Raw genomic sequence first — 27,932 nt, 5'->3', positions numbered from 1 at the left:
TTCAGCCAAAAAGAGAGGTAGCAGTAGCTTTCTGCCCTCTCCTCTTACCAGAATAAACGACAAACAAAGATGATGTTTGTCTGAAATCCTTTGTTGCTTCAAAATAGAATTTTAAAGCACGGACCACATCTATGTTGTGTAACAAACGTTCCTTCTTTGAAACTGGATTCGGACATAGAGAAGGAACAACTATTTCCTGGTTAATATTCCTGTTGGAAACTACTTTTGGAAGAAAACCAGGTTTGGTACGTAAAACTACCTTATCTGCATGAAATACCAGGTAGGGAGAAGTACACTGCAAAGCAGATAATTCAGAAACTCTTCTGGCAGAAGAAATAGCAACTAAAAACAGGCCTTTCCAAGATAGTAACTTAATATCTATGGAATGCAAAGGTTGAAACGGAACCCCTTGAAGAACTGAAAGAACTAAGTTTAGACTCCATGGAGGAGTCATAGGTCTGTAAACAGGCTTGATTCTGACTAACGCCTGTACAAACGCTTGTACATCTGGCACGGCTGCCAGACGTTTGTGCAACAGGACAGACAGAGCAGATATCTGTCCCTTTAGAGAACTAGCTGAAAGACCTTTCTCCAAACCCTCTTGGAGAAAGGAAAGAATCCTAGGAATTTTGATTTTACTCCAAGAAAAACCCTTGGATTCGCACCAACGGATATATTTGTGCCATACCTTATGGTAAATCTTCCTAGTCACAGGCTTTCTGGCTTGAACCAGAGTATCTATAACTGAATCTGAAAACCCATGCTTAGATAGAATCAAGCGTTCAATTTCCAAGCAGTCAGTTGCACAGAGACTAGATTTGGATGTTTGAATGGACCTTGTACTAGAAGATCCTGTCTCAAAGGTAGCTTCCATGGTGGAGCCGATGACATATTCACCAGGTCTGCATACCAAGTCCTGCGTGGCCACGCAGGAGCTATTAGGATCACCAAGGCCTTCTCCTGTTTGATCCTGGCTACCAGCCTGGGAAGGAGAGGGAACGGTGGAAACACATAAGCTAGATTGAACGACCAAGGCGCCACTAATGCATTCACTAGTGTCGCCCTGGGATCCCTGGATCTGGACCCGTATCGAGGAACTTTGAAGTTCTGAGGAGACGCCATCAGATCCATATCCGGAGTGCCCCATAGTTGAGTTAACTGGGCAAGACCTCCGGGTGGAGTTCCCACTCCCCCGGATGGAAAGTCTGACGACTCAAATAATCCGCCTCCCAGTTGTCTACTCCTGGGATGTGGATTGCAGATAGGTGGCAGGAGTGCTCTTCCGCCCATTTGATGATCTTGGATACCTCTGTCATCGCCAAGGAACTCTTTGTTCCCCCCTGATGATTGATGTACGCTACAGTCGTCATGTTGTCCGACTGAAATCTTATGAATCTGGCCTTCGCTAGGTGAGGCCAGGCCAGGAGCGCATTGAATATCGCTCTCAGTTCCAAAATGTTTATCGGGAGAAGGGACTCTTCCCGAGACCATAGACCCTGAGCTTTCAGGGAGTCCCAGACCGCGCCCCAGCCTAAGAGACTGGCGTCGGTCGTGACGATGACCCACTCTGGTCTGCGGAAACTCATTCCCTGAGACAGGTGATCCTGAGTCAACCACCAGCGGAGCGAGTCTCTGGTTACCTGGTCTACTTGAATCTGGGGAGACAGGTCTGCATAATCCCCATTCCACTGTTTGAGCATGCACAGTTGCAATGGTCTTAGATGAATTCGAGCAAAAGGAACCACGTCCATTGCTGCAACCATTAGTCCTATTACCTCCATGCACTGAGCTATGGAAGGCTGAGGAATAGATTGAAGAACTTGACAAGCGTTTAGAAGTTTTAATTTTCTGACCTCTGTCAGAAAGATCTTCATTTCTACAGAATCTATAATTGTTCCCAGAAAGGGAACCCTTGTAGACGGGGACAGGGAACTCTTTTCTACGTTCACCTTCCACCCGTGAGACCTGAGAAAGGCTACTACAATGTCTGTATGAGCCCTTGATCTGGAAAGGGACGACGCTTGGATTAGGATGTCGTCTAAGTAAGGTGCCACCGCAATGCCCCTCGGTCTTAGAACCGCTAGTAGGGACCCTAGCACCTTTGTGAAAATTCTGGGAGCAGTGGCTAAACCGAACGGACGAGCCACGAACTGGTAATGTTTGTCCAGAAAGGCGAACCTTAGCAACTAATGATGATCTTTGTGGATAGGAATATGTAGGTACGCATCCTTTAAGTCCACGGTAGTCATGTATTGACCCTCCTGGATTGTTGGTAAAATCGTTCGAATGGTTTCCATTTTGAATGATGGAACTCTGATGAGTTTGTTTAGTATTTTTAAATCCAGAATTGGCCTGAAAGTTCCCTCTTTTTTGGGAACTACAAACAGGTTTGAGTAAAACCCCAGACCTTGTTCCGCTATTGGAACTGGGTGTATCACTCCCATCTTTAATAGGTCTCCTACGCAATGTAAGAATGCCTGTCTCTTTATCTGGTCTGAAGATAAGCGAGACATGTGGAACCTTCCCCTTGGAGGAAGTTCCTTGAATTCTAGAAGATACCCCTGAGAGACTATTTCTAGTGCCCAGGGATCCGGAACATCTCTTGCCCAAGCCTGAGCAAAGAGAGAAAGTCTGCCCCCTACTAGATACGGTCCCGGATCGGGGGCTACCCCTTCATGCTGTCTTGGTAGCAGCAGCAGGCTTCTTGGCCTGTTTACCCTTGTTCCAGCCTTGCATTGGTTTCCATGCTGGTTTAGGCTGGGAAGCGTTACCCTCTTGTCTAGAGGCTGCAGAGTTAGGAGACGGTCCGTTCCTGAAATTGCGAAAGGAACGAAAATTAGATTTATTCTTAGCCTTGAAAGGCCTATCCTGTGGTAGGGCATGGCCCTTCCCCCCAGTGATGTCTGAAATAATCTCCTTCAATTCTGGCCCGAAAAGGGTCTTACCTTTGAAAGGAATATTAAGCAGTTTTGTCTTGGACGACACATCCGCCGACCAAGATTTTAGCCAAAGCGCTCTGCGCGCCACTATTGCAAAACCTGAATATTTCACCGCTAATTTTGCCAATTGAAAAGCGGCATCTAAAATAAAGGAATTAGCCAACTTTAGTGCGTGAATTCTGTCCATGACTTCCTCATATGGAGTCTCCTTATGGACCGAATTTTCTAGTTCCTCGAACCAAAAAGACGCTGCCGTTGTGACAGGAATAATGCACGAAATTGGTTGGAGAAGGAAACCTTGCTGAACAAATATCTTTTTAAGCAATCCTTCCTTCCAATTTTTTATCCATAGGATCTTTGAAAGCACAACTGTCCTCAATGGGAATAGTCGTGCGCTTGGCCAATGTAGAAACTGCCCCCTCAACCTTAGGGACTGTTTGCCATGCGTCCCTTCTGGGGTCGATAATGGGGAACATTTTCTTAAATATAGGAGGTGGGACAAAAGGTATACCTGGCTTCTCCCACTCCTTGGTCACTATGTCCTCCACCCTCTTGGGTATCGGAAAGGAATCAGCGTGCACAGGGACCTCTAGGAATTTGTCCATTTTGCACAATTTCTCTGGAATCACCAAAGAGTCACAATCGTCAAGAGTAGTTAGCACCTCCTTAACCAGGGCGCGGAGATCTTCTAACTTAAATTTAAACGCCACAATATCAGGTTCTGCCTGCTGAGAAACTTTTCCTGAATCAGAAATTTCTCCCTCAGACAGACCCTCCCTCACTGCCAATTCAGACTGGCGTGAGGGTATAACAGATAAATTATCGTCAGCGCCCACTTGCTCATCCTCTGTATTTAAAACTGAGCAATCACGCTTTCTGGGAAATGCTGGCAGTTTGGATAAAAGATTTGCTATAGAATTATCCATTACTGCAGTTAATTGCTGCATAGTAACAAGCATTGGCGTGCTAGATGTACTAGGTGTCGCCTGCGCGGGCATAACTGGTGTTGACACAGAAGGAGAGGATGATGAACTATCCCCACTACCTTCATTTGAAGAATCATCTTGGGCAACCTTATTAAATGTGACAGAACTGTCCTTACTTTGTTTGGACGCCATGGCACAATTTTCACATACATTTAAATGGGGAACCACCTTGGCCTCCATACACACAGAACATATGCTATCTGAAGGTATAGACATGTTAGACAGACTTAGGCAGGCTATTAATGCAATAAAACCGTTTTTAAACAAAACCGTTACTGTCTCTTTAAATAATAAAAAGAGTACACTTTATTTCTGAATGTTTGAAAAACTATGAAGGAAATATCCGATCTTTACAAAATGTGCACCCTAGTGTCTTAATGCTTTGAAAGTATTGCACACCAAATTTCAAGTCTTTAACCCCTTAAATGAGCAAACCGGAGCTAATTGTTTTTAATTTACCAGTTTAAACCCACTACAGTCCCTGCCACAGCCTTTGCTGCGGCTTTTACCTTCCTTGGGGGTTATTCACCACAGAAATAGCCTTCTTGAAATCGTTTTTATGGCCACAGGACCCTCTCACATGAAGCTGCATGCACTGCTTCCAGAAGTAACTGCGCAACTGAGGCGCGAAAATGAGGCCTCCTCCCTCTGCATACCAGAGTGAAGCGGCCTTCCTGACTAGATTAGGTGTCTAAACAACTGTCAGGCGTAATAAAAACGTTCCCAAAAGTGTTTCCAAGTCACAAAACACTCCAAAAGTCAAATAAATATTATATAAATCAATCGATTTAGCCCACAATAGTGTCACCAGTATATAGCCCATTTATAAGCCTTCATTCTGTTATGAGTCTAAGAAAATGGCTTACCGATCCCATAAGGGAAAATGACAGTCTTCTAGCATTACTATGTCTTGTTAGTCATACCTAGAGCAGAAAAGTCTGCAAACTGTTCCCCCCAACTGAAGTTCTCTGGTTTCAACAGTCCTGCGTGGGAACAGCAATGGATTTTAGTTACTGTTGCTAAAATCATACTCCTCTTTTAACAGAACTCTTCATCGCTTTCTGTTGTAGAGTAAATAGTACAAACCGGCACTATTTTAAAATAACAAACTCTTGATAGAAGAAATAAAACTACAACTAACACCACATACTCTTTACCATCCCCGTGGAGATGCTACTTGTTCAGAGCGGCAAAGAGAATGACTGGGGCGTGGAGCCAGAGGGGGGGGCTATATGGACAGCTTTTGCTGTGCTCTCTTTGCCATTTCCTGTTAGGAAAGAGAATATTCCCACAAGTAAGGATGAAGCCGTGGACCGGACACACCAATGTAGGAGAAACATCAGTACTCACCGGCACTGCATACTATTTATCCAGCCTACACAATTTCTCTGGCACTGCAATTGTGTCACAGTCATTCAGAGCAGCTAATACCTCCCCAAGCAATACACAGAGGTTCTCAAGCTTAAATTTAAAATTAGAAATCTCTGAATCAGGTCTCCCCGATTCAGAGACGTCACCCACAGACTGAAGCTCTCCGTCCTCAGGTTCTGCATATTGTGACGCAGTATCAGACATGGCTCTTACAGCGTCTACGCGCTCTGTATCTCGTCTAACCCCAGAGCTATCGCGCTTGCCTCTAAATTCAGGCAATCTGGATAATACCTCTGACAGGGTATTATTCATGATTGCAGCCATGTCCTGCAAAGTAATCGCTATGGGCGTCCCTGATGTACTTGGCGCCATATTAGCGTGCGTCCCATGAGAGGGAGGTGAAGGGTCCGACACGTGGGGAGAGTTAGTCGGCATAACTTCCCCCTCGACAGACCCCTCTGGTGACAATTCTTTTATAGATAAAGACTGATCTTTACTGTTTAAGGTGAAATCAATACATTTAGTACACATTCTCCTATGGGGCTCCACCATGGCTTTTAAACATAATGAACAAGTATCCTCTGTTTCAGACATGTTTGTACAGACTAGCAATGAGACTAGCAAGCTTGGAAAACACTTTAAAGCAAGTTAACAAGCAATATAAAAAAACGTTACTGTGCCTTTAAGAGAAACAAATTTTGACAAAATTTGAAATAACAGTGAAAAAAGGCAGTTACACTAACAAAATTTTTACAGTGAATGTAACAAGTCAGCAGACCACTGCACCCACTTGCAAATGGATGATTAACCCCTTAATAACAAAAATAGAATAATAAATGACAAAAACGTTTTTTAAACACAGTCACAACAACTGCCACAGTCTACTGTGATTGTTACCCTCCTCAAACACGACTTTGAAGCCTTTTGAGCCCTTCAGAGATGTCCTGTATCATGCAGAGGGAAGCTGAATGTCTCTGTCAGTATTTTTATCTGCACAGAAAAGCACTAAAATAGGCCCTTCCCACTCATATTGCAACAGTGGAAAGCCTCTGTTTCTAGGCAAAAATCAAACCAGCCATGTGGAAAAAACTAGGCCCCAATAAGTTTTGTCACCAAACATATATAAAAACGATTAACATGCCAGCAAACATTTTATATTACACTTTTATAAGATTATGTATCTCTGTTAATAAGCCTTATACCAGTCGCTATCACTGCATTTAAGGCTTAACTTACATTAATCCGGTATCAGCAGCATTTTTCTAGCAAATTCCATCCCTATAAATATATTAACTGCACATACCTTATTGCAGGAAAACCTGCACGCCATTCCCTCTCTGAAGTTACCTCACTCCTCAGAATATGTGAGAACAGCAGGGATCATAGAAATCACAGGCAGATTCTTCTTCTAATGCTGCCTGAGATGAAACAGTACACTCCGGTACCATTTAAAAATAACAAACTTTTGATTAAAGTTAAAAAACTAACTATAATACACCACTCTCCTCTTACTACGTCCATCTTTGTTGAGAGTTGCAAGAGAATGACTGGATATGGCAGTGAGGGGAGGAGCTATATAGCAGCTCTGCTGTGGGTGATCCTCTTGCAACTTCCTGTTGGGAAGGAGAATATCCCACAAGTAATGGATGATCCGTGGACTGGATACACTTAACAAGAGAAATGCTTGTTAGCACCGCAAGCCTTACCGACAAAAACTCGTAATCTAGACATTTGTCTGATTTTATTCATTCTTATCTTTTTAACAAGATCAGTATTTCCCAGTTTTGGTTATTTACCTAAAGAATCTTATGTCTAAAGTTCTGTAACTTTCCACTGATTATGTTGCAATAAGGGGGTGTGTATTAAGCAATTTACAATATATGTGATGTATACTATATAACCACAGCACTGTTGATAATAAACAGAGCAGACTTGGGCTATATTCTGTGTGCATGTCTCATTTTGCTCTCCAAGGCCTTGTATGGTGGATTATTATCCTCTACTATAACTTTAATTTTTAAGAGAAAGACCCGTAGTCCCCTTTATCTTATGGACCCTTCTACTTAATAAAAAAATAATACAAACATTTAATGTATAACATTGCAAAGAGATTGGAAAAAAAAAATAAACCTCTTGATTCATATTTCTCAATCTGGGTTTATGGTAGGTAGAAATCCTGTGAAAAATATACGTAAAGACTTTTTAGTTTTAGATCACCACTGGAATAAACCAACTACAAATAAATCACATCATATGGTCAATTCTGCTCTATTGACAACCGAGGCTAAAAAGGCATTCAACTCCATAGAATGGGATTATGTTTATTCTACTTGAGATCATTTTAGATGTAAAGGCCACTTCTGCAACGTTCTACACTTATTATACAAAAATCCCTTTTCAAATTTATTGACTAACAGAATTGCCCCACCTAAAAAAAAATATTTTTATTGAAAGGGACAAGACAACGGTGTCCACTCTCTCCTTTCCTTTCCAAAATTCCTATTGAGCCATTAGCTATTTATCTATGACAGATAATGAAAAGTATCCATATAAGGGGTTAGAATGTAGTATTATCTTTTTACACTGACAATTTAATGATCTTTCTGAGTGGCACTCAGCATGGCATCCCTTTATTTTAGAAGTTATTCAGGAATACAGTTTGTTCTCATAATACAAAATAAAGGGAAGGTATCTTAGTCACTCTTTTAAAGAGGTTGAACATATTAAGCAACTACAAATGATGCCAGATGTCTTTGAACGTACCTTAATAAAATAAATACTACTTTGAACAGGATTTAAAATCTTTATATTTTCCTTCCTCTACTATAACTTTTAATCTTAAGAAAGAGAAAGACCCAGAATCCCTTAATCTTTTAGATGCTTCTACTTAGTAAAAAAATATTATAAACTTTTAATGTAAAACATTGCAAAGAGATTGAAAAAAAAATTAAACCTCATGATTCATGTTGCTCAATCTGGCTTTATGCTTGGTAGAAATCCTGTGAAAAATATATGTAAAGCCTTTTTAGTGTTAGATCATCTTTGGAATAAACTAACTACTAAGAAGTCACATCATAAGTTTGATTCTGCTTTATTGACAGCCAACGCTGAAAAGTAAATTTACTCCATAGAATGGGATTATATGTATTATACTTTAAATTCACAGACCTGAATATTTCAGCTGTCCCACTGGCCTCTGCAATCAGCTGAATTCAAAGTATATTTGCCACAGTCTAAAGAAATACACAGACCTGAATATTTCAGCTGTCCCACTGGCCTCTGCAATCAGGTATCCTCTGGAAGATAGTTTCCCACCCACGCAGTCCCTTACCCCACCCCAAGCTCATTTACTCATTTATAGATAGTCTCCCACACAACTTTCATTCTCCTAAACAGCGGCAAACACTGATCAGCACATCCTTCCATTCACTTAACCCTATAGAATACACACTCTCTCTCCCTACAAATAGCTATATATCCCACATTGATAGTATATACTTATTCTGTGAAGTCTTGCACATGCTCAGTAGGAGCTGGTGATGTAAAAAGTGTAAATATAAAAAGACTGTGCACATTTTGTTAATGGAAGTAAATTGGAAAGTTGTTTAAAATTGCTGCTCTATCTGAATAATGAAAGTTTAATGTTGACTTGAGTGTCCCTTTAATCAGATCTCGCTTTGTGCTATCTTGTTGTGAATCCTTGTTTAATGAAGATAACATTGTGGCAAATTTAATAAGATATTGATTACCTAGAATAGAATTTTATTAATTATCTGTTATTATTTAAAGTCATTTAAAGGTGCAAAAATGCTGTAATGAATGAGATCAGTTTATTATTTTACCACTGATTGTACATAACTATGTAGATGATACAAAGAAACAGAAGCGCCACATGGCCTAGCACTGTGCATACTGTTGTAAGATGATATATGAGAAATTTGCACTCACATTTGATGATGCACCCCTCTTGGTGCAAATGGAGCAGGCTGGAATCTAACGGTCACCCAGCAGACGGCCTCCGGTGTGGCTCAAACTGTAATGGTTCAGGATGCGATATCACAGTATAAGAAGCACCAGATATCAGGTTTATAGTAGATAAAAACAACAACCTGTAAAGGATATAATGTAACAGAAGCCCACATGGCCACACACCCTCTCACTATATGGGACTTAAATATTTTTATTTTATTATATCATCCTGTTTATTGTATTCAGTTGTTCACCTTTGTTACAGAGTGCTATAATAACTATATCACTGATTTTCATTAGCCCAAGGGCGCCCTCTATTTATTTATTCTTTTATATAACTATGTGTTTAACTCCTGCAATGTCAGCTCTAGAGTGGCACTGTAATACTGGGAGCTAGCTGATTATATCTTGTGAGCCAATGACAAGAGGCAAATGTATGTAGCCACCTATCAGCAGTCAGCTCCCAGTAGTACAGTTCTGCTGCTGGGAATATGTACATATTCATTTTCAGCAAAGGATATCAAAAGAAAAAAGTAAATTTGATAAAAGAAGTGAAATTAAAAGTGTCTTAAAATTACAAATTTTATCTGAATCATGAAAGTGTAATTTCCTATCCATTTAAGTATAATTTAAAGGGACAGTCTACCATATAATTGTTATTGTTTTAAAAGATCGTTAATCCCTTTATTACCCATTCCCCAGTTTTGCATAACCAACACTGTTATATTAATATACTTTTTACCTCTGTGATTACCTTGTATCTAGGAACTTTCTTCCAGCCCCCTGATCACATGACTGTGACTGTTTATTATCTATTGTCTTAAATTTAGCATTGTGTTGTGCTAATCTTAAATATCCCCCTGTGCCTGAACACAGTGTTATCTATATGGCCCACGTGTACTTTCTGTCTCTTTGTTTTGAAAAGAGATTTAAAAAGCATGTGATAAGAGGCAGCCCTCAAAGGCTTAGACATTAGCATATGAGCCTACCTATGTTTAGTTTAAACTAAGAATAAGAGAAAAAAGCAAACTTGATGATAAAAGTAAATTGGAAAGTTGATTAAAATTGAAAGTCCTATCTGAATAATGAAAGTTTAATTTATACTAGACTGTCCCTTTAAGTAACAGAAAATGTCTGTGTATAAAGTCTTGTTGGTAATTAATAATCTGGGTTGGTGTAGGCCGAGGGGTTAATTTGATATTGTTTTATGTACTGTTAAAGGGACAGTAAAGTGAAAATTAAACTTAAATGTATTGGAAAGAACATGACATTTGCAAAAACTTTCCAATGTAATTATATTATCATTTGTGCTTAGTTCTTTTAGTATTTTAGCATCCTTTGTTAAAGAGTAACCCTATGTGAACTCATGAGCGTGCACGTGTCTTCAGACAGCAGAGTTTGCAACAACATATATAGAATTGTTATACATAGTTACAAACACTGCTGCACAGATACACGTGCATGCCCCTAAGCTCATATCAGCCTCCTAGGTTTACTCTTTAACAAATTATACTAAAAGAACAAAGCAAATAAAATAGAAGTAAAGTTGGGTAAAATTGCTGCTCTGAATTATCAGCGTTTAACTTTCATTGTCAGATTTGGCTTCTGTATTTGATGACGTTTTCCTAATTATTCTGTGATATTGTGTTTTTAATTATACAAAAAACACAAAATACTGGTCTGGATTACAATCACTTTTTATTTGCAGGAAGAACCATTACATCATTATATAGTCAAAAAGAGCATTACATGATATATGCACACAATGGTATAAATATACCTAACACTTGTGCTCTTGATACAAAGGGATTTATGAGATATAGAATGTTCCCCTTTAGTTATAGTAGCCATTTAAATTAAACTGATTCTGATCACGTATGTTACTGATATTGTGTCTCATGAAATAAAATCAGTTTCCCCTCAGTAATTCCTCTGGTATATAACATGTACACTGCTAAGCATCTATTGCTATAAGAAAAGGTTTATCCACATGATGTGCACAATAAATATATCTCCCAGATGTCAATCATTTGAGACTGATCTTGTTTATTTAAGTTTCTAAAGCTCTTTTCATATAAAGACTCTTTTATTCTGTCAATGTAATTATTTTCTCCCCTATGTGAACTAAACGTACAACTCCTAACACTGGCATATTAATAAACAACACTGGGGGTGCTTTGGTGGTGAATGGTTGTGTAAACTGGTCAGTATGAGGACAGATCTGTTTATTCCTGTTTGGTGTTTGGATTCTATCGAATTGATATGAGAGAAAGTGAGGTGCACATATATAGAGGAACAAAGGACAGCAGGAGAGCACTTCCAATCTGGGGCTTTTATAACTGGGATTTAGAAAGTATTATTTAAAATAACATCCTTTTTGATGCTTCTATTTATAGAGTTTGTAAAGTTTGTGTGTAAATATTTGGTGTTTTGTGATACCGGATTTCAATAAAAAAAACTTTTTCCACTTTCTAAACATGTGAAAGGTTTCTTCCCTTGTGAATCCTTTCATGCTTTTTTAGATGATTCATTTGTGTAAAACTTTTTCCACACTCTGTACATGTGAAAGGCTTTTCCCCTGTGTGACTCCTTTTATGGATTTTCAGACTACTTATTTGTGTAAAACTTTTTCCACACTCTGTACATGTGAATGGATTTTCTCCTGTGTGACTCCTTTCATGTTTTCTCAGACTACTCTTTTCTGTAAAACTTTTTCCACACTCTGTACATGTGAAAGGCTTTTCCCCTGTGTGACTCCTTTCATGAGTTTTCAGACTACTTATTTGTGTAAAACTTTTTCCACACTCTGTACATGTGAATGGATTTTCTCCTGTGTGAATCTTTTCATGTTTTCTTAGATGACTCTTTTCTGTAAAACTTTTTCCACACTCTGTACAAGTGAAAGGCTTTTCCCCTGTGTGAATCCTTTCATGTTTTCTCAGATGACTATTTTCTGTAAAGCTTTTTCCACACTCTGTACATGTGAAAGGCTTTTCTCCTGTGTGCCTCCTTTCATGTTTTCTCAGACTACTATTTTCTGTAAAACTTTTTCCACACTCTGTACATGTGAAAGGCTTTTCCCCTGTGTGACTCCTTTCATGAGTTTTCAGACTATCCATTCGTGCAAAACTTTTTCCACACTCTGTACATGTGAATGGCTTTTCCCCTGTGTGAATCTTTTCATGTTTTCCCAGATGACTATTTTCTGTAAAACTTTTTCCACACTCTGTATATGTGAAAGGCTTTTCCCCTGTGTGACTCCTTTCATGAGTTTTCAGACTATGCATTCGTGCAAAACTTTTTCCACACTCTGTACATGTGAATGGCTTTTGCCCTGTGTGACTCCTTTCATGAGTTGTCAGAATACTCTTTCCTGTAAAACTTTTTCCACACTCTGTACATGTGAAAGTCTTTTCTCCTGTGTGAATCCTTTCATGAATTTTCAGATGATCTACTCGTGTGAAACATTTTCCACACTCTGTACAAGTGAAAGGCTTTTCTCCTGTATGAATCCTTTCATGAGTTTTCAGATTACTCTTTCCTGTAAAACTTTTTCCACACTCTGTACAAGTGAAAGGCTTTTCTCCTGTGTGACTCCTTTCATGAGTTGTCAGACTACTCTTTCCTGTAAAACTTTTTCCACACTCTGTACATGTGAAAGTCTTTTCTCCTGTGTGAATCCTTTCATGAGTTTTCAGATGATCTATTCGTGTAAAACATTTTCCACACTCTGTACAAGTGAAAGGCTTTTCTCCTGTGTGAATCCTTTCATGAGTTTTCAGATTACTCTTTCCTGTGAAACTTTTTCCACACTCTGTACATGTGAAAGTCTTTTCCCCTGTGTGAATCCTTTCATGTTTTCTCAGATGACTATTTTCTGTAAAACTTTTTCCACACTCTGTACAAGTGAAAGGCTTTTCCCCTGTGTGATTCTTTTTATGAGTTTTCAGACTATCTATTCGAGTAAAACTTTTTCCACACTCTGTACATGTGAAAAGTTTTTCACCTGTGTGATTCTTTTTATGAGTTTTCAGATTATTCATTTGTGTAAAACATTTGCCGCACTCAGTACATGTGTGCTATTCATGTGTTTGTCTACATAAAAAAGAATTAAATAAAGAAAAAAACAATATTTATTATTTATAATATAATTCATCTCAATAAAAAAACAGAATTTATGCTTACCCGATAAATTACTTTCTCTTACGGTGTATCCAGTCCACGGATTCATCCTTACTTGTGGGATATTCTCATTCCCTACAGGAAGTGGCAAAGCGAGCACACAGCAGAGCTGTCCATATAGCTCCCCCTCAGGCTCCGCCCCCCAGTCATTCGACCGACGGTTAGGAGAAAAAGGAGAAACCATAGGGTGCAGTGGTGACTGTAGTTTTACAAAAATAAATTTGAACCTGACTTAATTGCCAGGGCGGGCCGTGGACTGGATACACCATAAGAGAAAGTAATTTATCAGGTAAGCATAAATTCTGTTTTCTCTTACATGGTGTATCTAGTCCACGGATTCATCCTTACTTGTGGGATACCAATACCAAAGCTTTAGAACACGGATGAAGGGAGGGAACAAGTCAGGTAACCTAAACGGAAGGCACCACTGCTTGCAAAACCTTTCTCCCAAAAATAGCCTCCGAAGAAGCAAAAGTATTGAATTTGTAAAATTTGGCAAAAGTATGCAGTGAAGACCAAGTCGCTGCTTTACAAATCTGTTCAACAGAAGCCTCATTCTTGAAAGCCCATGTGGAAGACACAGCTCTGGTGGAATGAGCTGTAATTCGTTCAGGAGGCTGCTGTCCAGCAGTCTCATAAGCCAATTGGATAATGCTTTTCAGCCAAAAGGAAAGAGAGCTAGCAGTAGCTCTTTGACCTCTTCTCTTACCAGAATAGACAACAAACAAGGATGATGTTTATCTGAAATCTTCAGCTGCTTTTAAATAGAATTTTAAAGCACGAACCACATCAAGTCGTTCCTTCTTAGAAACTGGATTAGGACACAGAGAAGGAACAATGATTTCCTGGTTAATATTCTTAATAGAAACCACTTTAGGAAGAAAACCAGGTTTGGTACGCAAAACTACCTTATCTGCATGGAACACCAGATAGGGTGAATTACACTGCAAAGCAGACAATTCTGAAACTCTTCGAGCAGAAGAGATAGCTACCAAAAACAAAACTTTCCATCCCATAAATCTGCACCATTACACCTCGAAAGCTTGAGGAGGTGACCCATCCCAGGCAAGATTCAAGATGACCCTTAGTTAACTTCTATTGGTTCAGGTCACTTTACTTAAAGATTTAGTTTTGGACATGATCATTGATAGGGATAAGCCCGAAGGTATTCAGCGCCACTGTTAGATTATAGGCTTACAGTAGAAAGTTCTGATGTAACTATTGTCCCTGTCTGTTGAAAATGAAATTATACAAAAAAGAGGTATTCTTCATGGCTTTGTAACATCCCCTATGACGGGACTTCAAAGAGATTTCATAATTCTAAGGACATGTCTGTTATACTGGTTCTAAATTTTTCTGGGATGTATGTCATACGGGCGTGTTGCCATGATATTCTTATGAAAATGCACTTTCTTGTATGTTATTTTACCTCAATAAAAAATATTCTTTAAAAAAAAACAAAAAAACTTTCCAAGATAATAACTTAATATCTATGGAATGTAAAGGTTCAAACGGAACCCCTTGAAGAACTGAAAGAACTAAATTTAGACTCCATGGAGGAGCCACAGGTTTATAGACAGGCTTGATACTGACTAAAGCGTGTGCAAACGCTTGAACGTCTGGTACTTCTGCCAGACGCTTGTGTAACAGGATAGACAGAGCAGATATCTGTCCCTATAAGGAACTAGCTAACAATGCTTTCTCCAATCCTTCTTTGAGAAAGGACAATATCCTGGGAATCCTAATCTTACTCCCCGAGTAACCCTTGGATTCACACCAACAAAGATATTTCTTATGGTAAATTTTCCTGGTGACAGGCTTTCTAGCCTGGATCAGAGTATCTATAACTGATTCAGAGAACCCACGCTTAGATAGAATTAAGTGTTCAATCTCCAAGCAGTCAGTTGCAGAGAAACTAGATTTGGATGCTTGAATGGACCTTGTATTAGAAGATCCTGCTTCAATGGCAGTGTCCATGGTGGAACAGATGACATGTCCACTAGGTCTGCATACCAAGTCCTGCGTGGCCACGCAGGCGCTATCAAAATTACCGAAGCCTTCTCCTGTTTGATTCTGGCTACCAGCCGAGGGAGAAGGGGAAACGGTGGAAAGACATAAGCCAGATTGAAGGACCAAGGCGCTATTAGAGCATCTATCAATGCCACCTTGGGGTCCCTGGACCTGGATCCGTAAAGAGGAAGTTTGGTGTTCTGACAGGACGTCATCAGATCCAATTCTGGAATGCCCCATAGCTGGGTCAGCTGAGCAAAAACCTCCGACTTAGAAAATCCGCCTCCCAGTTGTCTACTCCTGGGATGTGAATAGCAGATAGATGGCAGGAGTGATCCTCCGCCCATTTGATGATCTTGGATACTTCCTTCATTGCTAGAGAACTCTTTGTTCCTCCCTGATGATTGATGTACGCTACATGATGTTCATGATGTTGTCCGACTGAAATCTGATGAATTTGGCCTCCGCTAGTTGAGGCCATGCCTGGAGCGTGTTGCATATCGCTCTCAGTTCCAAAATGTTTATCGGGAGAAGAGATTCTTCCCAAGACCATAGGCCCTGAGCTTTCAGGGAGTCCCAGACCGCACCCCAGCCTAGCAGACTGGCATCGGTCGTGACAATGATCCACTCCGGTCTGCGGAAGCTCATTCCCTGAGACAGGTGATCCTGAGACAACCACCAGAGAAGAGAATCTCTGGTGTTCTGGTCCATTTGTATTTGAGGAGACAAATCCGCATAATCCCCATTCCACTGTTTGAGCATGCACAGTTGCAGTGGTCTGAGATGAATTCGGGCAAAAGGGACAAAGTCCATTGCCTCAACCATTAATCCGATTACCTGCATGCACTGAGCAATAGAAGGCCGAGGAATGGAATGAAGAACTCGGCAAGTAGTTAAAAGCTTTAACTTTATGACTTCCGTCAGAAATATTTTCATTTCTACCGAGTCTATTAGTGTTCCCAGGAAGGGAACCCTTGTGAGCGGGGACAGAGAACTTTTTTCTATGTTCACCTTCCACCCGTGAGACCTTAGAAAGGCCAGAACAATGTCCGTATGAGCCTTGGCTCTGTGAAAAGACGACGTCTGTATTAAGATGTCGTCTAGGTTAGGTGCTACTGCAATGCCCCGAGGTCTTAGTACCGCTAGAAGGGACCCTAGCACCTTTGTGAAAATTCTGGGAGTGGTGGCCAACTGAAAGGAAGGGCCACGAACTGGTAATGCTTGTCCAGAAAGGCAAACCTTAGGAACTGATGGTGATCTTTGTGGATAGGAATATGTAGGTACGCATCCTTTAGATCCACGGTAGTCATATATTGACCTTCCTGGATCATCGGCAAGATTGTCCGAATGGTTTCCATTTTGAATGATGGAACTCTGAGGAATTTGTTTAGAATTTTTAGATCCAGGATTGGCCTGAAAGTTCCTTCCTTTTTGGGAACTACAAAAAGGTTTGAGTAAAAGCCCAGTCCTTGTTCTGCAATTGGAACTGGGTGTATCACTCCCATCTTTAGAAGATCTTCTACACAGCGTAAGAACGCCTGTTTCTTTGTCTGGTCTGAAGACAAACGAGAAATGTGGAACCTCCCCTTGGAGGATAGTCCTTGAATTCTAGAAGATACCCCTGAGCAACAATTTCTAATGCCCAGGGATCTGGAACATCTCTTGCCCAAGCCTGAGCAAAGAGAGAAAGTCTGCCCCCTACTAGATCCGGTCCCGGATCGGGGGCTACCCCTTCATGCTGTCTTGGTAGCAGCTGCAGGCTTCTTGGCCTGTTTACCCTTGTTCCAGCCCTGCAAAGGCTTCAAGGTTTCTTTGGGCTGTGAAGCGTTACCCTCTTGCTTTGCGGTTGCAGAGGTTGAAGCAGGTCCGCTCCTGAAGTTGCGAAAGGAGTGAAAATTAGCCTTGTTTTTGGCCTTAAACGGTCTATCTTGCGGAAGGGCATGGCCCTTTCCCCCAGTGATATCCGAAATAATTTCTTTCAACTCGGGGCCGAATAGGGTCTTTCCCTTGAAAGGAATATTTAGTAATTTTGTTTTGGACGACACATCAGCCGACCACGATTTGAGCCAAAGCGCTCTTTGCGCCATAATGGCAAAACCAGAATTTTTCGCCGCTAACTTAGCTAATTGTAAAGCGGCATCTGTGATAAAAGAATTAGCCAGCTTTAGAGCATGAATTCTATCCATGACTTCGTCATATGAAGTATCCCTCTGGAGCGACTCCTCCAGCGCCTCAAACCAAAAAGCCGCTGCAGTAGTTACAGGAATAATGTAGGCAATCGGTTGAAGAAGGAAACCTTGTTGAACAAAAAATGTTTTTATTAAACCTTCAAATTTTTTATCCATAGAATCTTTGAAAGCACAACTGTCTTCTATTGGTATGGTTGTGCGTTTGGCTAGTGTTGAAACTGCTCCCTCTACCTTAGGGACCGTCTGCCACGCGTCCCACCTGGGGTCAGTTATGGGGAACATTTTCTTAAAGATAGGGGGGGGAACAAAAGGTACACCTGGTCTTTCCCACTCCCTAGTCACAATATCCGCCACTCTCTTCGGGATCGGAAACGCTTCAGTGTATACAGGGACTTCTAGAAACTTGTCCATTTTACACAATTTTTCTGGGACCACCATGGGGTCACAATTATCCAGCGTAGCTAAAACCTCCTTAAGCAGTACACGGAGGTGTTCCAGCTTAAATTTAAATGCTAAAGAATCTGATTCTGCCCGCTGAGAAACCTTTCCTGTGTCAGAAATTTCTCCCTCGGACAGTACATCCCTCACTGCCACTTCAGAGTGTTGTGAGGGAACAACAGATAAATCATCCAAAACTTCTGATTGCTCATCCTCTGTTCTTAAAACTGAGCTATCACGCTTTTTAGGAAAAACTGGCAGTTTGGATAGAAATGCCGCAAGGGAATTATCCATGACTGCTGCTAATTGTTGTAAGGTAATAGGGGCCAATGCGCTAGAGGTATTAGGCATCGCTTGCGCGGGCGTAACTGGTGTCGACACATGGGGGGAGGAAGGAGGACTATCCTTGTTACCTTCCGTTAAAGAATCATCTTGGGCTATATTTTTAAGTGTCACTGCATGGTCTTTAAAATGTTTAGATACCTTAGCACACTTTAAACACAAATGTAAAGGGGGTACCGCCATGGCTATTAAATACATAGAACAAGGTCTATCTGTAGGCTCAGACATGTTAAACAGACTTAGACAGCACTCAAATACAGTAAAATACAATTTTTGAAAAAACGGTACTGTGCCTTTAAATAATAAAAAGCGCACACTTTTTTACTAAGCCTCCAAAAATCATCCAATCTTTAAGAAATTTTCACCATATGATCCTAATCCTTTGAAATGAATGCACAGTAAATTTCAAGTCAATTAACCCCCTACTGCCCAAACCGGAGCAAATTAAAGCTGGCAACCGTTTAGCAAACTACAGCACCATGCCACAGCCTCTGCTGTGGCCCTACCTTCCTTGGGGATTAGTTTTGATCGAAAATAAGCCTCTCTGAAGTCCTCAAGTAATCTTTGGACCCTTCACATGGATCTGCATGAAGCTGTCTGTAAAATCAACTGCGCAACTGAGGCGCGAAATTCAGGCCCCCTCCCTCTTCACTCTGGAGTTGTGGGGCCTTCCCAAGCCAAAATAGGTGTCTAAATAGATGCCATGTGGAATAAACCCCCAAAAATTGTTTCAAATGTAATATAAACTTGTATAAATATCAGATTTTTGTAAAAAAAATAATCGATTGCCCCTTAACAGTTTCCACCAGTGTTTTGAGCCCTTTCAAATAAGCCTTCCTTCTATACTAAGTCTCAGAATATGGCTTACCTTTCCCACATGGGGATTCTTGTCAGTCTTCTAGCATTACTAAGTCTTGACTAGAAAAAAAATGACTGAAACATACCTTAAAGCAGTTAAGCCTGCAAACTGTTCCCCCCAACTGAAGTTTTCTGGTACTCAACAGTCCTGTGTGGGAACAGCAATGGATTTTAGTTACAACATGCTAAAATCGTTTTCCTCTCAGCAGAAATCTTCATCACTTTCTGCCACAGAGTAAATAGTACAAACCGGCACTATTTTAAAATAATCTTTTGATTGAAGAAATAAAAACTACAAATCTAACACCACATTCACTTTACCCTCCCATGGAGATGCTACTTGTTAGAGGGGCAAAGAGAATGACTGGGGGGCGGAGCCTGAGGGGGAGCTATATGGACAGCTCTGCTGTGTGCTCTCTTTGCCACTTCCTGTAGGGAATGAGAATATCCCGTGAATCCGTGGACTGGATATACCATGTAAGAGAAATCATATTCTTTTATACGCAACAAAATGTCTTTCATTTTGTGTTTATTTTTAAATGTATTTACCTGTAAATCACAAATTAAAAAATGACAAAGAATGTTGCATAATGTTCTCAGCCAGGGAACAAGTACATCTGTATTCTGGGCAAGAGAGGTGGCACCCACCATCCTCATTTAACATTGCACAAGCAACTGCACTTACAGTGCTGCACGGCTCATGCTCAACAAGTTGGGTAGGAACATTATGTCTTAATTATCACAGACTATTAATCAGTGTGAGATGTTTTCAGTGGGTAAGAAGCAGTGATTTTACAATACTTTTAAGCTTTCAGCTGTGATTGTTTAATTTATATAAACAACCAAAAACTTTATTAGTTTAATAATATTTACTGCAAAATTAAACACACAAATCAGGGGCGGTTCTGGGGTGGGGAACACTCACTGGAAACAAGGTAGTCATTTAAGTGTAGTTATGGGTGTTCCATGAGCGAGGTCAGGGCAGGGGAAGGTGGAGTTGCAGGTGTTCTAACTTCAGAAGTCTGAGGGCGAGGTTAGCCAGTTGTTGGACATGATCGGTCTAAAAGGACAGGGGGGGAGTAGTATTTTCTTTCATGTAATTGGCAAGAGTCCATGAGCTAGTGACGTATAGGATATACATTCCTACCAGGAGGGGCAAAGTTTCCCAAACCTCAAAATGCCTATAAATACACCTCCCACCACAGCCTCAACTCAGTTTTAAAAACTTTGCCTCCTATGGAGGTGGTGAAGTAAGTTTGTGCTTGATTTTTCTTCTATGATAAGCGCTTCTCAGCATATTGAAGCCCAATTCCTCTCAGAGTACAGTGTTTGTCAGAGGAATGTGAAGAGAGTATCACCTATAGATTTTATGGTATATACTCATGGGAAATCTTTTCAAGGGTTCTCTGTTATTGGTCGTAGGGATTCATCTCCTACCTCCCTTTTCAGATCGACAATATACTATTATATAACATTAACTCTGCTGATAGCTTTCAGTACGGGTTTGGCTATCTGCTATATGTGGATGGGTGTCTTTCATAAGTATGTATTATTATTTAAGACACTCTCAGCTATGGTTTGGCGCTTTTTGTATTAATATAAAGTTTTAAATATATGTATGTTACTTCTATTTGCCATGAGTCAGGTCTATGTATATTTCCCTCTGCAGACTATCAGTTTCAGTATGGGAATCATGTTTTAGGAAGTTTATTTTCTTACCTGGGGTATAGTCTCATTTTCAAATTGACTTGTTTCTCTTTAATTTTAAAGGCAAAATTAGGCTTGTGAGGTCGCAAAATGCTGTAATTTATTGCGTCATTCTTGGCGCGAGAATTTTTTGGTGCGAATGTGCGTCTATGATGACGCAACTTCGTCATTTCCTGCGTCTTTGTTGATGCCAGGTTGTTTGGCATGAAGTTGAGCCATTTCTGGATGTTTGTTGGCACCAAAAAAATGTTTCTACTTCATTTTGCGTCATGCGCCATACTTGGTGCCAGAAAATGTGGTTTTATTTTACCCCACTTCCTATATGCCTCTTGCCTTCTTTATGCTCAGAGGGCTATACTGTTTGCATTTTTTCCCATTCCTAAAACTGCTATATGAGGAAATTGAATATTTTGTCTAAATGTTATTTTTTCTTTTACATTTTGCCCTGACTCTCATCCCAATGGGGGTTGCTCCTTCTTTATAACGTCACTGACACAAATGTACTTAAACAATGCAGATATAAATATAATAGTTTATATTTGTTTAATGAGTGATCTAGTCTAAAGTCAGCATAATATCTATTTTACTCACCTAACACATATGAGTTCATGCTGATAACAGGCTCCAATGTCTGTGCTCAGGAAGAAGGTTCCCTTATTCACTCCAGTTACATCAATACCTGATATCTCTCAGTGCTCTGGCCATGTCTGTAAAAAGTATATTAAATGGTTTAGACAGATAATAATAAATAATGGAAAAAGCCTTAACAGGCGAAACGCATCAGCAGTCTAGACGCCTTTTAACTACATTCTGTCAATACTATGTTGAGACACTAGTAGAATTAGTTGAATTTGCTAGCTTTAATTACAATCTTTACTTAAAAAATATGGGGTATTAACTTAACCGTTACGATGCTAACATATAACTGGGTCAGAATGCTGAATCACCAATAGTGGGTACCGAATGAGGGAAACGTTATGTTTATATGTTAACGAGTGGTAACTGAGTACATGATACCTACGATAGTGGTGTAACCAAACTCCTATATACTGATAGGTGTGAGTGTGTTATTAGTTTTAGAAACTATTGCTACCGTGGTATTGCGCATATGATAAATATAATCTGGAGCGAGATTTGACTTCAGCTTTCTCGTTTATGTGTTACAAGAGATCTGATTGCAAGTGGAGCGTGGCTCTATATAATATTAGCAAAAATATTTAATAGCAAACCTATAATGTCATCTAAGACAAAAGGCTCTGATACTATAGAGGGATTAGTGTATAACGCACAAACAAAACTAAGGAAGAGAAAGCAGTCATATTATATAAAACTTGGAATAGCCCAGCAGCGGTGTCAATAAGATACAGAATATTTAGTATCTACGTAAAAGTGTCATCTATGACAAACCGCAAACAGAAATTACAGATGTAACAGTGGGTTTTGAACTAATATACACAAACAGTGATAGCAAGTATTGTATACCTACTTCGTAACAGCCAAAGGCAACGATAACAGATACATACAAACAGTGATAGCAAGTACTGTGCATTTACTTTGTAACAACTAAACGGCGACAATAACAGGTACATTTTTCAGGTTAACAATTATGAAGAGTGATTAATGATATGCTTGTTGAATGTTTCTGACCGCACTAAGTATATTTGAAACCATGAAAAAACTTGTTTGTTTATCACAAGTAACATTGAGATTAACCCTATTCTCTACAATCTACAAGTATCGTTTGCCATACAAGTGAAACGAACACACTCATTATATATTATACGTATGCATTGTTATAAGCCACTTTTGATCTTTATGTAATTAGTGGACAGTATTTATAACACTGTGTTTGGTAAACCACCAGAAAACCAATAAGGTGGATTTAGAATATAATAATGGAGCTATATATTGTACTCTCCACACAGTAATATGAAGCGAAAGATGGAATGATACAATACACATATAATCTAAACCACCAGTATAAAAATATTGGATACCGGAATGTCCATAACAATTCATATGTACCCTCCCACTGAATAGCGTTGTATTTTTTAAGTCAGGATACCTCCTAACAACAAGTGGAGAGAAGTGGGCATATACTAGACTGGAGATACATCCAGATCTATTCAATATAGTACTCTAGTGCACATAGTACTATAAATTTACACATGCCCCACTCAATTTTGTAATTGCTATATTTACGCCACATACTCAACACCAGACAACTTAGGATCTAAATTTGTGACATTTACCTGTAATTAGGCCTCATTTCATTAAATAAATTTAGTCACTTATAGGACCATCTGGGATTAAGTACTACATAGTGTGAATTTTAATCATTTAGTTAGTTTTGTTTTTAATTAGCTATTTATTAAAAGTTATGTTTTAACTATATTCGGAACAAACCGCCTCTAAGTCTGGGCAGAGAGTGCTAATGTGCATTCTTTCAGTGGATAATCTATTATCCACTATCTTTTTGGTCAATTTAACTAATGCACAGCACCAACCCGCATAAATTTAGATATTAAATGATACATAGTGCAATTACAAGAGATTACATAAGAACGCTATAAGAATATCAAATAATTTGCGGGGATTGCCACCTAGTTAGTGCCATTGTTAACTTGTTTTGTGTAGATAATAATAAATAATGGTTCTGATTAACTGTACGTATGGTATAAATAAAAGGCACACATAACAATTCATGTGATACAGATCAGCTGATTAGGTTATTACATATGTTCTATTGATTCACCACAAGCATTTAGAAGAGTTAACACTGTGTGTGTTATAATTGCCCCTTAAAGGGATATTAAAGTCCAAATTAATCTTTCATGATTCAGATAGGGCATGTAATTTTAAACAACTTTCTAATTTACTTTTATCATCAAATTTGCTTTGTTCTCTTGGTATTCTTAGTTGAAAGTTAATCCTATGAGGCTCCTATGCTAATTTCTAAGCCCTAGAAAGCTGCCTCTTATCTAAATGCTAGAGGGTGTTAGTTCATGTGTTTCATATAAATAACATTGTGCTCATGCACGTGGAGTTATTTAAGAGTCAGCACAAATTGCCTGAAATGCAAGTCTGTGAAAAGATCTGAGATAAGGAGGCAGCCTGCAGAAGCTTAGATACAAGGTAATTACAGAGGTAAAAAGTATATTTCTATAACAGTGTTGGTTATGCAAAACTAGGGAATAGTAAATAAAGGGATGATCTATTTTATCAAACAATAACATGTTGGGTGTTTACTATCACTTTAAATATGAATCTTCCCAGATCTATACAACATAATGGTAGAAAATCTATTTATGAGTGAGGCCATAGCACAACTTTACAAATATATTATAATCTTTGTTTTCTGTCATTTATATGAAACAATATTTTCTCCTGAAATAAATGTTAAATATAATTTGTTTAAATATAAGTTAAATTGGATACTGCAGTATTGGTATTGTACTTCCTACTAATTCTCACTGTCAGACATTTTGTATTTGTCATGTGCTCCACCCCCCATCCTTTAACTTCTCTTGGTCAATACTATGCTGTTTTAAATCACACTGCAATGGGGTATGAGAGGGATAGGCACTAAAATGTTCATTTCAATTGCTATCTTAGATATAGAAAAGAAAAGGAAGTGTTTGTGTTTACATAGAGTAATAACATAATGAGATGTTTTTTGACAAATTAAGTCAATTTAAAGGGACTGTAACACATAGAATTACAAAACAACAGATGCATATCAAAAATAAAATGCAATAAAACGTAGTATGAAAGTTAAAAGAGCAATAGATTGTTTTATGATAAATGTAGTTCTGCACCTGTACCATGTGACAGCTATCAGCCAATAACAGACTCATATTTTATATAATGTGAACTCCTGCATATGCTAAGTAGGGGCCGCTGCCTCAGGTCATTTAAAAGGCTGTGTACAATTTAATAATTAAAACGTTATGTGGGAAACGTAACAATATCTAATCAAGCCCCATAGCCATAATTAGAACCAATGCAATAAAGTGTCAGCAGATGCTGTCAATGTTATGGTAAAAAGACCCAATAATAGTAATTAGTAATGGGGGGTGCTCACTGTTTAATAAGTAACAGAACAAATGCAAAGAAAAAGTAAAAAAATATGACAGTAATAGAGCACTCACAGGAAATCTATCATAAGTGAACAATGACAGTAGAGGCTGTCCAAAGTGGGTGTAATTTAAAACTTAACATTTATTGAGATACAATAAAAATGGGTAGACACAAACTACTAGTGTAGATATAAATAAAACGTAGATTAAAAATAATCAACAAGCTAGCTTATCCACAAAAACCCCTAGCCGTACCAAGCAATGATTGGGAACAAATAATTTTGCGCTCTCTCTCCCCCTCTCTTTTGTGCTCTCTCTCCCCTCTCTTTTGTGCTCTCTCTCTCTCCTCCTCTTTTGCACTCTCTCTCCTCCTCTTTTGCGCTCTCTCTCCTCCTTCTCTTTTGCGCTCTCTCCCCCCTTCTCTTTTGCGCTCTCTCTCCCCCCTCTCTTTTGCCTTCTCTCTCCCCCTCTCTTTTGCGCTCTCTCTCACCCCTTCTTTTGCGCTCTCTCCCCCTCTCTTTTGTGCTCTCTCTCTCTCCTCCTCTTTTGCGCTCTCTCCCCCCCTCTTTTGCGCTCTCTCTCCCCCTTCTCTTTTGCGCTCTCTCCCCCCTTCTCTTTTGCGCTCTCTCTCCCCCTTCTCTTTTGCCTTCTCTCTCCCCCTCTCTTTTGCGCTCTCTCACCCCCTCTTTTGCGCTCTCTCTCCCCCTTCTCTTTTGCGCTCTCTCTCCCCCTCTCTTTTGCGCTCTCTCTCCCCCTTTCTTTTGCGCTCTCTCTCTCCCCCTCTCTTTTGCGCTCTCTCTCCCCCTTCTCTTTTGCGCTCTCTCCCCCCCTTCTCTTTTGCGCTCTCTCTCCCTCCTCTCTTTTGCTCTGTCTCTCACAGCATGAAACATATAGAAAACAAATTAAATAAGTACAGTTGAGGTTTTTTTTAACAAACTCAGTTTCTAATATGAAGTAAAATCATTTATCTTTTTAATAACAAAAATACATAACAATATTTTCTCATCCTATAATATAAAAGGCCAAGTGTGTTTGTCCGAAGCTGTCATTTGCAGTAGAGACAGCGCAAGGACAAACACACCTGGTATTACCTGATCTGCTGTTTGCAGCATGGTGCGGCGAACGTGGGCATGGCCGGGGCGGTGGGTTGGGCCGGTCGGCACAAGAGAGGGGAGAGCGATAGAAAGAGAGGGGGAGAGACAAGAAGATATGGGAAAGTAGGGATGCAGCCGAAAATGAGCCTATCCCATTCGGGCCGAAAGAGGGGCAAACCGGCCGAAAATTGCATGCTCTATCTGCCCCACACCTAGACTTACTGGTCAGACTGAAAACAAGACAGACCAGACAACACACAAAAGAAGGAAAAGAAGGAGAGCATCAAGGACCAGCAAAACAGAAAAAGAAAGGACATTAATTGGGGACATTATCAAAACTCAGGGGGACCATTCCATTACAAAACAGAATATTGAATTCAGTATCATTAATTTGTCTCATTATAATTTGTCTATTGATGAAAGGAAGGTCCTCACTAAAGGATTAGGTTTTGCCCCCACGTCCACTTTCTCTAGTTTTAATACTTTACTTGACCTGAACAAATTTGTAAGGAAGTTAGCCCTTAAACGTTTTTTCTCTCTCACTGCAGATTCAGTGGAAACTGATACCAGAGAGGTTATTGACGCCATCAGTACTGATATTTCAGAAAGAACACATTTACCTTTTAGCGAAGCCTGCTCTTTGGTTAAGCTCACTGAACTCTACAGTGGGGAGAGAAAAGAAATGTTACCTGTTGAAGTGACTAAACCCACAAAAATTGGATCTAACTTTTATCCAGTACATTACAGAGGTCCACACATAAATGCATATCAAAGAATGGTCCAGGAGGATATCCTGTGCCTAGAAAGAACCCTTGTCACCAATGCTGTCCCCCAAAATCTGAGTTACAAAGAGAGGATGGCTATACAATCACTTGAGAATAACAAACATATTGTCATCCGTAACTCAGATAAGGGTGGCAGCATTGTTGTTTTAGACAAGGAATATTATTTCACTGAAGCCTATTCACAATTGTCAGACTCCAAGGTTTATTTGCCCCTTACAGGTAATCCGGTAATTAAATATAGACACCATTTGTTAAAATTGGTCACTGAGGGAATATACTTAGGTGTCTTCAGAGAGTCAGATATTGACACTTTGGTTCCTACAAATCCACTTACTCCTATCTTTTACCATGTCCCCAAGGTTCATAAGGACCTCATCGCTCCTCCTGGGAGGCCTATTGTCTCAGGGGTGGGGTCCTTATTTGAGCCCTTGGGGGCATGGATGGATAGTATTTTGCAACCATTGGCGGTTAAACAGCTGTCTTTATTTGAAAGACAGCTCACATTTAATACAAACTTTACAAACCATTGTATGGAAACCACATTATACTTGGCTAGTGATAGACATTTCTTCACTGTACACCTCTATACCCCAACGCCTAGGCATTGAGGCAATATAATTTTTTCTTGATCGGGAACTTAATATGGAATACAATACTAAAAAATATATTGGAGATGTTTTGAGATTTTTACTCTCATACAATTATTTCATGTTTGAGGGCACCTATTATAGACAGACCTGTGGAACAGCCATGGGGGATAATTTGCCCCAGCATTTGCAAACCTTTATGTCTCATGGTGGGAACTCACCTATATTTATAGTATCTTAAATCCATGGTTAGAGGACATTTTGCTTTTTGTACGGTACATAAATGATCTTTTGATCATCATTAAAAGACCAGTTGATAACATTCTTTTTAATAACTTTATCAAATTTTTGGATAATTTTATGAACCTCAAATTCACTGGATCTTTTGATCCTTTT

The 27,932-nt window shown here is 39.5% G+C and overlaps 1 protein-coding gene across 2 annotated transcripts in view; it reads right to left on the bottom strand.

The window, feature by feature from the left end:
* LOC128660028 (oocyte zinc finger protein XlCOF6) overlaps positions 1–27,932 on the bottom strand; it is a 227,493-nt gene that overhangs the window by 166,635 nt on the left and 32,926 nt on the right. The window contains exons 2-3 of one of the 2 annotated variants that reach the window (XM_053713631.1): positions 21,583–21,698; positions 11,778–13,360 (exon numbers count right to left, since the gene is read on the bottom strand). In XM_053713631.1, the coding sequence (XP_053569606.1) occupies positions 11,778–13,308 (1,531 nt within the window). In that variant the 5' untranslated portion in view covers positions 13,309–13,360; positions 21,583–21,698. Of the gene's footprint in view, positions 1–9,244; positions 9,307–11,777; positions 13,361–21,582; positions 21,699–27,932 lie in introns of those variants that run through there. The other variant, XM_053713629.1, reaches the window with a different exon arrangement.

This window comes from Bombina bombina, chromosome 5 (genome assembly GCF_027579735.1).
Source record: "Bombina bombina isolate aBomBom1 chromosome 5, aBomBom1.pri, whole genome shotgun sequence".
NCBI classification, from domain to species: domain Eukaryota; kingdom Metazoa; phylum Chordata; class Amphibia; order Anura; family Bombinatoridae; genus Bombina; species Bombina bombina.
The sequence above is the reverse complement of the archived record's forward strand: the minus strand, read 5'-3'. Positions and strand labels throughout refer to the sequence as shown.